Source organism: Euprymna scolopes, chromosome 28, assembly GCF_053919585.1.
Source record: "Euprymna scolopes isolate OS-2025 chromosome 28, ASM5391958v1, whole genome shotgun sequence".
Lineage (NCBI taxonomy): Eukaryota > Metazoa > Mollusca > Cephalopoda > Sepiida > Sepiolidae > Euprymna > Euprymna scolopes.
In genome coordinates, this window is record NC_136509.1 from 89,902,975 (window position 1) to 89,915,435 (window position 12,461).

Here is a 12,461-nt window from a genome sequence, read left to right on the forward strand (position 1 = left end):
AAATACTAAGTTATGAAAATGACAAGCTACAGAATTTCTCATGAGGATGAAACCGGTTAATGCTGGAGTCCTTACAAGTAAGAAACAATTGTTTAGCTTCATTGACACACACACACACACGCAGACTAATATATATATAGTCTATTTCCGCGTATAAGACAACGCTTAAGTTAAAAATTCATAAGGCACAGAGTGTTGCAATCTAACTTGGGGACGGACGGACGAGGGACACACACACACACTATATATATGTGTGTGTGTGTGTGTGATGGGAGGATTCCAAATTTTTTATTCTTCAGATTCTTTTAGAGATTTTTGTAAATTTTCAAACATCATTACATAAAACGTGAGGTAATTTCCACAAATATTTTTTTCTCAAATGTTTTCCTTGTAATTGAAAATTGTAAGACAAGATTTATTTTGATTTTAAAACAGATTGTCTTAGTTCGTCATTAGTGTACAACAGGAAAACATTCATGCGTAGTTGAATATAGTTGAGGATTGGTCGGCAAAATGAGAAAACGATGCAAGAACAAAATATTTAACAACACCCCCTCCTTGTTATGAACAAAATAATGTTACCATTTAGAAAACATTTTTAACATGGGGAGGACATGGGCTTTAACTATTCAGTGCCTTCTTTCTATGAAGTGAAAATTTTATTTGAATTATAAAAATTTGGTGGGTTATTAGATTGATTCGCTTTCCTGTGAACAAAAAAATAAAAATAAAAAAAGATGCAAATAATGACAAATTTACAAATTAACACTGAGCTAAATCCCTATTCCAAAATGAAATATTACTTTTATAGCTGATTATGTGTGAAACCCTTAAAAAAATTTAACAGAAAGAAAAGCAATCATTTTATTATTTTGAGTGGAAAATCAGTTTGAATATAAATTTAATTCGAATAATCACTTCTGGGACATTCTAATTCTTTATGGATTAGAAAGAAATTGTTCCCCCCCCCCCCCCGCCTAACCTAAGTGATTGGCAACGTAAAACCATGCATGATCACTTTAAAAAAGTAGACATCTACCCACCCCCCACAAATTAATTCACATAATTTATCTAATAGAAAAAAATTTTGTTAACTGCCCTAACACTAGGTTTCAGAAAAAGGAGCCGATTTTAAGCTAAATCTATGAATGAAACGTATCCTCCACTTTAATTCCTAAATAAATCATTTTATATTTATAATTATTAGTGCTTGTAGGCAAGGTCTTTCATTTTTAAACAATGATGTGTAAACGGTGCATGTAAATACTATAATCTTATGAAGTTATCAGTGTTTTTTCTTTATTTTTCGCCAAGCGCAAGTATAACTGTTGCGAAAACAAATTCTATTCTCCATTTTTCAGCCTGAAAAACAATTTTGCATATAAATTTAACGTAAAATGACCCCCTTTCAAACCAGAACCAGACATTGTTTTAAGAGGTAACAGATTGTTTTTTAATTTTGGCCATGTTCATATTGCTGGTCAAACTAGTATAAAATATGCCATTAAAAAATTCATAAGAAATAACCCTAACCCGACTACTAACCCTAAGTCCAGGTGATATAAAAAATAAAGCAATTACTTGTGGTTTTATGATTTTGCCGATTGGGCTTGGTGGGTCAGTGGTAAAAAATTTAGTTAACTGCTTTAAAACTATTAGAATAGTCCGAAAATGGATGATCATTATACACTAAGTTTATGAAAATTGGGCAAGGGAATTGGACAATGAAAAAAAGGGGCAATGGAAAAAGGGCCATTTGGGCCAGCTAGGAATAAAAAAGCAATTATATAATTGCGATTGAAAATTCTAAATCTGTTCATTGTTTTAAAGAGCCCTAACCCCGATCCCAATTTGAAAAAATAAAATATACTAAGTGTTCTGTGCTGTTGAACTCTACAACTTGCAGAATTTGTCAGGTTACATCGAATGAAAAATTCGAAAGTGTAGTATCTGTTCTGATGCTACATTTCACCTATTCTCATTCAATGAAGGAGAAATTCTAGACGGAGGCAACTTTTATTTTTGTTCGAACCAGAGTGCCCCTTTTTTGGATTAAAAAGCTTGTACCTAACTTTGCCCTCTCGGGGTGGCAAGTAAATTGGAACACTTAAGATGAGAATAGTAGTATGAAGCGTGATCTTATAAAACCCGATCTTATAAAACCCGATCTTATAAAACCCGATCTTATAAAACCCGATCTTATAAAACCCGATCTTATAAAACCCGATCTTATAAAACCCGATCTTATAAAACCCGATCTTATAAAACCCGATCTTATAAAACCCGATCTTATAAAACCCGATCTTATAAAACCCGATCTTATAAAACCCGATCTTATAAAACCCGATCTTATAAAACCCGATCTTATAAAACCCGATCTTATAAAACCCGATCTTATAAAACCCGATCTTATAAAACCCGATCTTATAAAACCCGATCTTATAAAACCCGATCTTATAAAACCCGATCTTATAAAACCCGATCTTATAAAACCCGATCTTATAAAACCCGATCTTATAAAACCCGATCTTATAAAACCCGATCTTATAAAACCCGATCTTATAAAACCCGATCTTATAAAACCCGATCTTATAAAACCCGATCTTATAAAACCCGATCTTATAAAACCCGATCTTATAAAACCCGATCTTATAAAACCCGATCTTATAAAACCCGATCTTATAAAACCCGATCTTATAAAACCCGATCTTATAAAACCCGATCTTATAAAACCCGATCTTATAAAACCCGATCTTATAAAACCCGATCTTATAAAACCCGATCTTATAAAACCCGATCTTATAAAACCCGATCTTATAAAACCCGATCTTATAAAATCCGATCTTATTTGGTTTTAAAGAACCCTTAACATTTCAAATATATTTTTGGTCCCCGACAAAAGGGAGGGTGGATCTGTAATTTCACCCTTGTCCATTCGTTTGCACTTTCTTGAAATTTTGAAATTTTTCACAAACATTAAACGAGTAAAAAAAGTAACAGAACAGATTTTCCGAGGGGGGTAAAACTCCAGTTGCCCCCCCCCTACCCCAGGGGTGCCTTTCAGGTTAAAATGGCTTCAATTAATACTTGTGCTTAAAAAAAATTAAAAATTTATGGCTTGGATTTTTATAAAACTTTCTGAAAAGTTGTAACTGATTTCTATATAATTTTGTTTGTCTATATTTTGTAATAACTCTTGGGTGTGCCCTAGGGGCTCTTTTAGGGCTAATAAAAAGACTCCGTTTTTGGACTATTATCATATTTGTCCAAAATTTTCTGTGCATGTCTATTTAGCAGTATTGCATGGTGCTGAATTCAAATATGTTAAGGCCTTGGGGACTAAAGGGGGGGGGCTTGGTGATTTTTTTTTTTTATGCCTCGTTCACTGTGCACTCATGGGGGACCATGCATGCTCCTTGTTTTTAGGGAGTTCACAAATATCGTCCCCCAAAAAGTAGAATTTCATTGGGTGGAGGGTACTTTTAAAAATGTACATATTTCTTTTTTAATTTGACAAACTTGTAAATGTTTTCCCTTTATGTATCTTATCCAAGACAAATTCATTGCATATTTTTTAACTTTTGCAAAACCTGAAAAAGATTCAATAAAACATTAACTATTTCAGTAGTGGTCAAACAAACCGAGGTCAAAGCGGCTCCAGGAAAAATAAAATAAAACTTGTCCATTTGTTTGAAATCTTAATATTTAACTTACTGCGAAGTTCAATCTAGACATTTGGCAAGTAGATATGAACAAATATTTTAACATTTCAAACTGTTTCATAAGAGGAAAAGCAAGCGAGCTCTAAAAAGATTTACCAATAAAAAAAAATTTGAAAGCGACCCCACCACAAATTAACCACTATTTTTATTAATATTTATATTTTGGCTAAGAACAAGTGACGATAAATTCAGAAATATATCTACCAATTTCTCCATCTCAAATTTCATTAGGTAGAAAATTATGTTTCGTTTAGTAAAAGTTATTTGCTCTAATATCGTTTTTCATTTCTCAGCTGTTTAATGCATCAATTTTTTTTTTTTTTTTTTTTTAAATCATTTTTTCACAAGATCGCTCAAAAAATACCAATATATCATTTGTCAATAAAATTTGGATATCGAATTATCCTGAAACTTCATACAAAAATAGCTTATCAAAATTAGAAATTGGGAAATTTTTGCAGTGCTCCTTCTCAGAGTAAATAACTTCCCAATTTTACGTTTAACACTTGAGTGGCTATCTGAAATATTTGTAGGATTTATGCTAAAGTTGGTTTAGAAAATTGAAGACGTGGCATGATCCTTGGCCTTAATCTCATTTTAGCCAACAAAAGGGTTTGGGGAGTATTGCCAAAAACCAGACAATTAAATTGTCTATAAAAATTACCTTATCGTGAAGGAAGAAAATGAACTATTAAACAGATGTACATGGATATCAAAATGGAAACAAATGAAACATTGAAGGGCATTATGATCACCAGCTAGCAAGTGCTAACAATATAGAAACAATGTTATGCCGGGTTTTAAAAATTTTTTTTACACGACTGAAATAGAAATTAAATCAAAACTTTGCTACTAGTAATTAAGTTTAATTTTTAAAGAAAAATCAATTTTGTAGAAAGTATACTTAAAATTAAATCTATGAATTACTGCGAAATTCAGTGGTGATTGATTAGTGCTTATTTAGACTGGCACTTATGGCAGCAATTAAAAGTAAAAATATGAAATTCCAAAAATCACATTTGATAAAGTAATTTTTGGGCACTTCTGCAGTATGCAGACGGCAACCATTGTTAGGGGCGATAACTCCACTTTCAAGGTCAAATACCACAGCAAATAAGAATTTCTTTTCCAAATAAAACATTAAAAGCTTGTGTAAGAAAATTTTTAAAATTTTGTAATAAAAGCCACATGGGATTTTTATAAAGTAAAATAGCCCCCACCCTGAACAAAATTCAAATGAAACATTCCAAATTAAAACCATTTTGAATCGCTGTAAAATTGTCCTGATCTTTGACAGAAGCGCCACCTGGCGACAGTTTAGTGAAACTAAACAGATGGCCGCCGTCCGCATACTGCAGAAGTGCAGTTTTTGCTTTTCATTCAAGAACAAGTTTTACGACTAAGCAAATCGTAGGGTTTTCATCCACCATGAATAAATCCAATAAAATAAAGGGGAGACAAATCGAAGTCAAGATGAAAACTCATCAGTAAAATCTGTCAAAAGCTGGGGAGGGGGGTTAAAAATGATATGGAAATTTAGTTTTAATCTTTGTGTGTGCGCCATCCAAAAAATAAAATTTAAAAAAATTAAACAACGGATAGCACGACCACCAACAGATGCGCAATTTTCAAATATAGGTACGACCAAAACAAAGGAGAAAGTATTTTTTGACAGTCTTTAGAACACATACAAAAAAAAAAAAAAAAATCAAGTAATCAATACAAAATGTCCATGTCCACCGATCAAGTGAAGAGTGAACTTTATAACTGTACTTTTTTTTTCATGTTTATTTTTTGCCTACAAAACCTTTTATTTGTTTATTTGTGGGTTACAAATATGCTTAAAATCAGCCAAAATTGAAAATACATTGTATTATTGGAAGGGTGAAGATTGTAAATAAAAAAAATAAGAAAATTATATATATATATATATATATATATATATATATATATATATATATATATATATATATATACACACACACCAGATTTTAAGGCTGAAAATCCAAATTTTGAATGGATTATTTTTCATAATTTGTGTTATGAAGTGAGAGATTTGTTGAATATGTTAATTATTTTTCAGATTAAAAACTATTTTCATTCTACGAAAAAAAAAAAAAAAAAATCTTTGAAAAATTTATTTTCTTTTAGTAAGTCCAATATTGCTAATATACCATTAAACAGGAAATGCTTTAAAGAATACATAAAGACATCGATAACTGCACATTTTACTAAAAAGAATACAAACATTCGTTACGCGATATTAACTCACCTATGGTAGACCATAAAGGCCTCCCTACACAGTTCGGATTTAGTTATCTCCTTTTCCTTGACTTGTTTAAAGTGGGAGGGGGACTTTTGCATCAACCACTCTTCAGAAACACTTGGTCCTGAGAGCAAGACAGTCAAGAAGACCAAGCGCGATACTAGTTTCTGTAAATCGCTGGTGAAAACTTACGGACAGCGGTTTTTAATATTAAAGGAGGCGAAAACTATTTCGTGAAAAAAATCATCTAATTGCTATTAAACGAGGTGAACACTATTTTTTCATAGACTGATTCAAAACGTTTGCCATGTACTCCTGCGCCTTGTGACGTCACGTGACTATGCATCAGAATTTTTGACACCCCTAACACGAAACTGCAAATAAAATATAACTCGTAATTTCTCTTTTAAAGGTGGGTTGTTTATTTTCTTTATGGATTATACTTCCAAAATAAACTATTAAAGTTGTATAAAAATAGAAATATTTTTATTTCTTAAACATTAATGAAATTAAATTTTATGAGTTCAGTATTCTCCAATGTTTAAATTGTTCCCTCAATTAAAAGGAAAAAAAAAAAAATTAGGGTTTGAATTACATTTTTCGAGTAGTAATAAGCTTGGAAAGACAGGGGGTCGAATTATTCAATAATTTTCAAAGTTTGACACCCCTAGCGCATCCCCGCATGGTAGCAGTCAGTGTCAGAAATTTCGTGAAAACTATTGAATAATTACACCCGCTATCTTTTGAAGCTTATAACTCATCGAAAAATGTAATTCAAGCCCTAATTTTTTTTTTCAGTTAAAGGAGCAAGGTTTCATTAAAAAAAAAAAAAAAAAAAAAAAGTTTTAAAGGTTTTAAACTTCGGACTTTAGAGGTAAATTTTTAAAAAACTTTGTTTTAAATTTGAATATATTATTTATGGATCTTTTATCTTCAATTTGTGATATATAAAACTTTGGTACATAAATTAATTATTTACTTTTTAATAGACATTGAAAATGGGGGGGGCGTGAATTAAAAAAAAAATGTTTGTTTAAATTATATTCGGTTTATTGGAAAGAGCATAAAATTTCACATTGACCCTGAAAATATCGTAAAAATAGAATCAATAGAAAAATTGATAGATTTTTAAAGTTTAAAAATTGAAAAATACTGAACTCGTAACATTCAATTAATTTCATTACTATTTTGGGTTTGTATTACTGTACACAGATTCGAAAAAGCTGTCAAAAAACAAATATATAACAAATAAATGTTATCAAAGGCAAGATAAGTTACTTTTCTACCAAACTGGATATATTTTTCGGGTTTTTCAATGTAACATGTTTATTCAGCTCGAAAACCATACAGTGTTTACCGATGTATTGGAACATTCAAGATGGCGACTGATTCTCTCTTTAACACGGGAAAAGATGTTATAAATAAAAAACCGGATAAAATACTGTTAAAAACTCGCTCAATATATGTTACCGTGACATAGGTTGACATATATTCGGCGGGTTTTTAATAGTATTTTGTATAGTTTTTTTTATTTATAACACCTTTTTCCAAACTTACGATGTTAAAGAGGGTGTGAGACGCCATCTTCAATTTTCGAATACATCGGTAAACACTGTTTTTCGAGCTGAATAAATGTTACATTGAATAAAAACACAAAAAATATATCCAGTTTGGCAGAAAAGTAACTTCTCTTGCCTTTGATAACATTTATTTGTTATATATTTGCTTTTTGACAACTTTTTCGAATCTATGTGTACAGTAATACAAACCCAAAATTCCTACAAAAATTCTGATACACCTAGCGCACGGACGTACATTTCAACAGGAACTGCTCGCGTAGTTAGAACGAAGGCGGTGAAATGGCGCAAAATAATCCCAGGATCCAGGGGGTTAAATACTATGTAAACGGTAAATTTGCGACCGGGTTTGAATCAGATTCGTTGTCAGCGACCCCGAAAAACAAACTAGAACGGTCGGCATTGTGCTGCACTTAAAATATTTAATTATATTCTTTTAGACTTTTCAATCAACAGGTGCCAAAATTATACTTCAATCCAAAAAATGTTTCGGAAAAAAAAAAAAAAAAGAAAAAAAAAAAAAAAAAAAAATGGGTGACCGACCAGAATCGGTAACTAAAAAGTGAGCACCCCCCTTTTAAATGTCGAAAGGATTTTTTCGACAATTTTTTCTTCATAATCTTGTTAGTGTCCAATCAATAATAATCTAGTTAAAAAAAATTTCAAAAAGCCTATCAGTATAGAAATTACGCATGGAGGTAATGGTTGTACAACTGCCAAAGGAGGGAAAAAAAAGCCGTTCTTAACATGGGGAGGGGATATTTATTCCGAAAGCCAATGGGGGTGGGGGATTCTTGCTCAGGACAGCCAAGAATTTTTATACAACACTAAAATTTGGGGACCAAGAAGATTTGGGTATTCCTTGGGCGTTGAGTTCCATGGCGACTAGCATAAAAACAAGCGTAGTTGCTTCCTTCCTGGCGCATGCGCCGCATGCAACTTTTTTTTTTTTTTTACTGACGTAGTAACTAAACGATTATTTGTCACATTTATTTTGAAAAGTTTTACTCTTTATGAATATTAAAAGTTACTAAACATTTATTAATGTCTCACTTTTACAGACATTAGTTTTTAATTTTTTTTCAATGACTATCGACTTTTTAATAGCATTTGCGGATGAGTTAAAAAAAAAAAAAAAAAAAAAAAAAAAAAACTAAACCATTTACTGACAATTTCTCTGTATCTTGACTTTGATAACATTTGTTAAAAATATTTGTAAAAGTGAGAATTATCAGTAATTGATTTAGTTATTTTTTGTTTTATTACCCATCCGCAAATGCTATTAAAAGAAAAAAAAAGTCGATAAAAGTTGTCATTTAAAAAGAAATTAAAAAACAAATGTCTGTAAAAGTGAGACATTAAATGTTTATGAGCTTTTTTTTTTTAATATTCATAAAGAGTAAAACTTCTCCAAAATAATGTGACAAATAATCACTTAGTTACTACGACAACGTCAGTAAATAAAAAAAATGTTACGTGCGCATGCGCCAGGAAGGGAGCAACGGCAACGCTTGTTTTTTTTTATGCTGGTCGCCAAGGAACTCAACGCCCAAGGAGTACCAAGATTTGGTCAGTGTGGCCTAGTTGTCTCACTGAAGACTTACCTGTAAAGAGTTGATATTAAGAACGGCTTTCAGAAAAACGCTTTGCAGGTAATTCTTCAGTGGGAAAAACCAGGCCACACTGACCGAAGCTTCGAAGTTTCGGTACTAGTGAGTAGTGGTGGCAGTGCACTTACTGATCCGTGCTGAAATAACGTTATTTAAAAAGCCATTCTTAACATTTGGGGGGGGGGGTAACTATTCTATACTTTAACCTTACAATTGAATAAAAAAAAAAAAAAAAAAAAGTTAAAAAAAAAAAAAAGTTAAAAAAAAAAAAAAGTTAAAAAAAAAAAAAAGTTAAAAAAAAAAGTTTAAAAAAAAAAAAAGTTAAAAAAAAAAAGTTAAAAAAAAAAAGTTTAAAAAAAAAAAAAAAACTTTAAACTTGAAAATACGATTTTAAAAAAAGCGCGGATCAGTAAGCGCACTAGCAGCAAAGTTTCTAGTAGAACAAGGTGTACAGCGTGTACACTACCTTACCCAAAACGGCCATATGTCTGAAATGCCAAACGTGTTCTTTTACGAAGAAGTCGAATGTGACGCCGCGCAAACTATGTTCATTGGCAAAAAAAAAAAAAAAAAAAAAAAAAAATGGGGAAGTGGGTGTGCTTTTTGGTATGAATGAGAGAAAGGGACATTTGAGAAATCTAAACTTCCTTACTGGAAAATTATACTGTTCAAGTATGTGGGACCAGAAAAAGTTTGAAAAAAAAAAAAAAAAAAAAATTTTTTAAACGGATCGAAACTACAATTTGCATTTTTTAAGACAAACTTATGTATTTTTGGTACCGTGCTGAAACGTTTTTATTTTGAAAGCCAGTCTTAACATGGGAGGGGAAGGCGTTTTGTAATTATTCTGTGCTTCCCACATTACAATTGAAGAATTTTAAAAAAATTTTAAAGTGAAACTATGGTACTAATGCAGAGTGATCCGGACGTAAATAATAACGTTATTATTTAAAAAGCCATTCTTAACATGAGGAGAGGGTGTTTGTACCTATCTATACTTCAACATTACAATTGAAGAAGGAAAAAAAAAAAAAAAAAAAAAAATTTAAATAAACTTGGAAATACGATTTAAAAAATAGCGCGGCACTCTGCACTAGCACCGAGCGCGGTACCAAAACTGCATAAGCATCGAAACAACTCCAAAACAGAGTTTTGGACAAGTTTTACCAACTCAGCGTTACGTTCAATGCAGTTCAGTAAAATCGTTAAGAATCAAAAATGTACGACTTAGTTTTAAATGAAAAACCAAAATTTACGTAATTTTTGGAATATAACATCTCCGTTCTGTAACGAGTATGTACATCATACTGATTTTTCTTTACTTTTAATTGCCGCCATAAATGCCAACCTGAATAAGCACCGATTAAATTGTTAACCCTAAGACTTCCGAATTCTAACAAGTGAGAGTTCATTTTATATTTTTATTTCATTTAATTCACCCTCGTGGCTTCTTTATGACTAATTCTATAAAAGGAACATGTCGTTCTTCATTAAAAAGAGAAAGGAAATTTAATTTACTTACCCCAAAACATCTTGGCCACTTGTAAATGATTTTAAAAGTACGTTGAATAAATGCTCGGCCTTAGAATTTATTAAAGATCAGCAAACACACGTGCTCACCGGCTAAATATCGTAAAGCGGCCGTTAACCATTTACGACAGTATATCGGTCTTTTTTTTTTTTTTTTTTTTCAGTTTACGACAGTGTCACGTGATTTGGCACGGCCATGTGGTTCTTCGGGACATTATTTAAATATTTTGAATTCCTTTCCCCTCTCTTCTTAAAACTTTTTCACTGCCATATTTAGAAAATTTGTGTGCGCCGGAGAGGAGGGCTTATTATACCAATCTGAAATTTCTCCCCGTACTTTTGTTTAGCAGGGAGACCCGACGTTGCCCGGGATTGATGATCAACAAATGTTCCACATTTCCAATACTTTTATTGTCATAGAAATCGGTGAAATCGTCCATTTTTTTTTTTCAATCAAATCCATTACTTGCCAGCTCGAGTCAGAAACCAACTGCGAATGCGTATGAAATCAACAGTTGATTCTTTGATAAGACAGGGGGCGCGTTCAAAATGAATGTTTCTGTTTAGAGCACAATCGAAATATGATACTTGACTTTTGCATTTTAAACTTTAATGTAAGCCATTATATAAAACTTAGCGGGGGTGCCCGGCGTTACCCGGGTGTTTGGAAAAAAAAATGTTAGTAGGCAGGCAGGCGGGCTCGAACCCGTGACACGAAGGTGGGAAAGAAAATGAAAGAAAAGCCGAGATCATACTGCTACGCTAAGACGCGAGAGGAAGTGAAAAGCGTTCAAATTTATTGATGTCAATCAAAAACTTGGCTTGAAGTGAATAAGTTAAGAATCACGCAGGTGTAGAAATGAAGGTTGGCTGTGTAATGATAGCGCTGCTCTTTCGTTTCAGTAACTTTTATATAGACTCTTTCGTTCCGGTTTCGTGATCTAACTTTTGTATGCACTCACGCTTGCGCATAGCAATTAATCAATAAAGCGGGGCAGCATTATTCAGTTCCCTTCTTACCAACCAAACACACATGTTCTAATCTTATTCTTACACATCCATGCACAACACAGCATGACATGGTGGCAAGCGGTATTATCATACAACACACAATCTTATAACGTCACAGACAATTAAAAAAAAATAGAAAAAAAAAAGAAAGGTATAAAACGGTGAGTAAAAAAAAACAAAAAACGATTTTTTAATCTCACATGCTGAACAAATTTATTTTCTAACCTCCCACACCACACAAATTGTCTGTACCTTTTTTCTTCGCACTTTCTTATCGTAATGGCCACAATTTCATTACAAGTCCCTAGTTTTGGGGCTCGACATGTATCGCCGAATCGTTCAAACTATTTCGACAACAAATGGAACTTTACTTCACCGTCAAAGCGACGAAACACGAGGATAAAGTCCCTCTAATACTTCTCGCGACCGGCGAAGAAGGTTTACGTCGGTATAATAGTTGGTCGATGTCAGATGATGATTGCAAGGATCCACAAATAATATTTGCTGCATTTTCGGAGCAGCTAGAACCGTCAACAAATCACCGCATTTGTAGACTGGAACTTGGAAAATACCAGCAGAGACCAAATGAAACAACAGACATCTTCATCAACAGATGTCGGCTGTTGGCAAAGAAATGTGATTTCAGTGCCGACAAATTAAACGAACACCTCGTCGAGTTACTAATTGCCAGCACAATAATACCCGAACTGCAAAAGGAACTGTTAAACAAACCGAAGGGTTACAG

General features: G+C 32.5%; 1 protein-coding gene across 3 annotated transcripts in view; it reads right to left on the minus strand.

Moving 5' to 3' along the window:
• LOC145249713 (uncharacterized) overlaps positions 1 to 10,838 on the minus strand; it is an 81,799-nt gene extending 70,961 nt beyond the window's left edge. Inside the window, exon 1 of one of the 3 annotated variants that reach the window (XM_080111591.1) lies at positions 10,698 to 10,838. In XM_080111591.1, the coding sequence (XP_079967717.1) occupies positions 10,698 to 10,707 (10 nt within the window). In that variant the 5' untranslated portion in view covers positions 10,708 to 10,838. Of the gene's footprint in view, positions 1 to 5,994; positions 6,831 to 9,646; positions 9,675 to 10,697 lie in introns of those variants that run through there. The other 2 variants (XM_080111590.1, XM_080111592.1) reach the window with 2 other exon arrangements.
• Between the last annotated feature and the right edge of the window lie 1,623 nt (positions 10,839 to 12,461).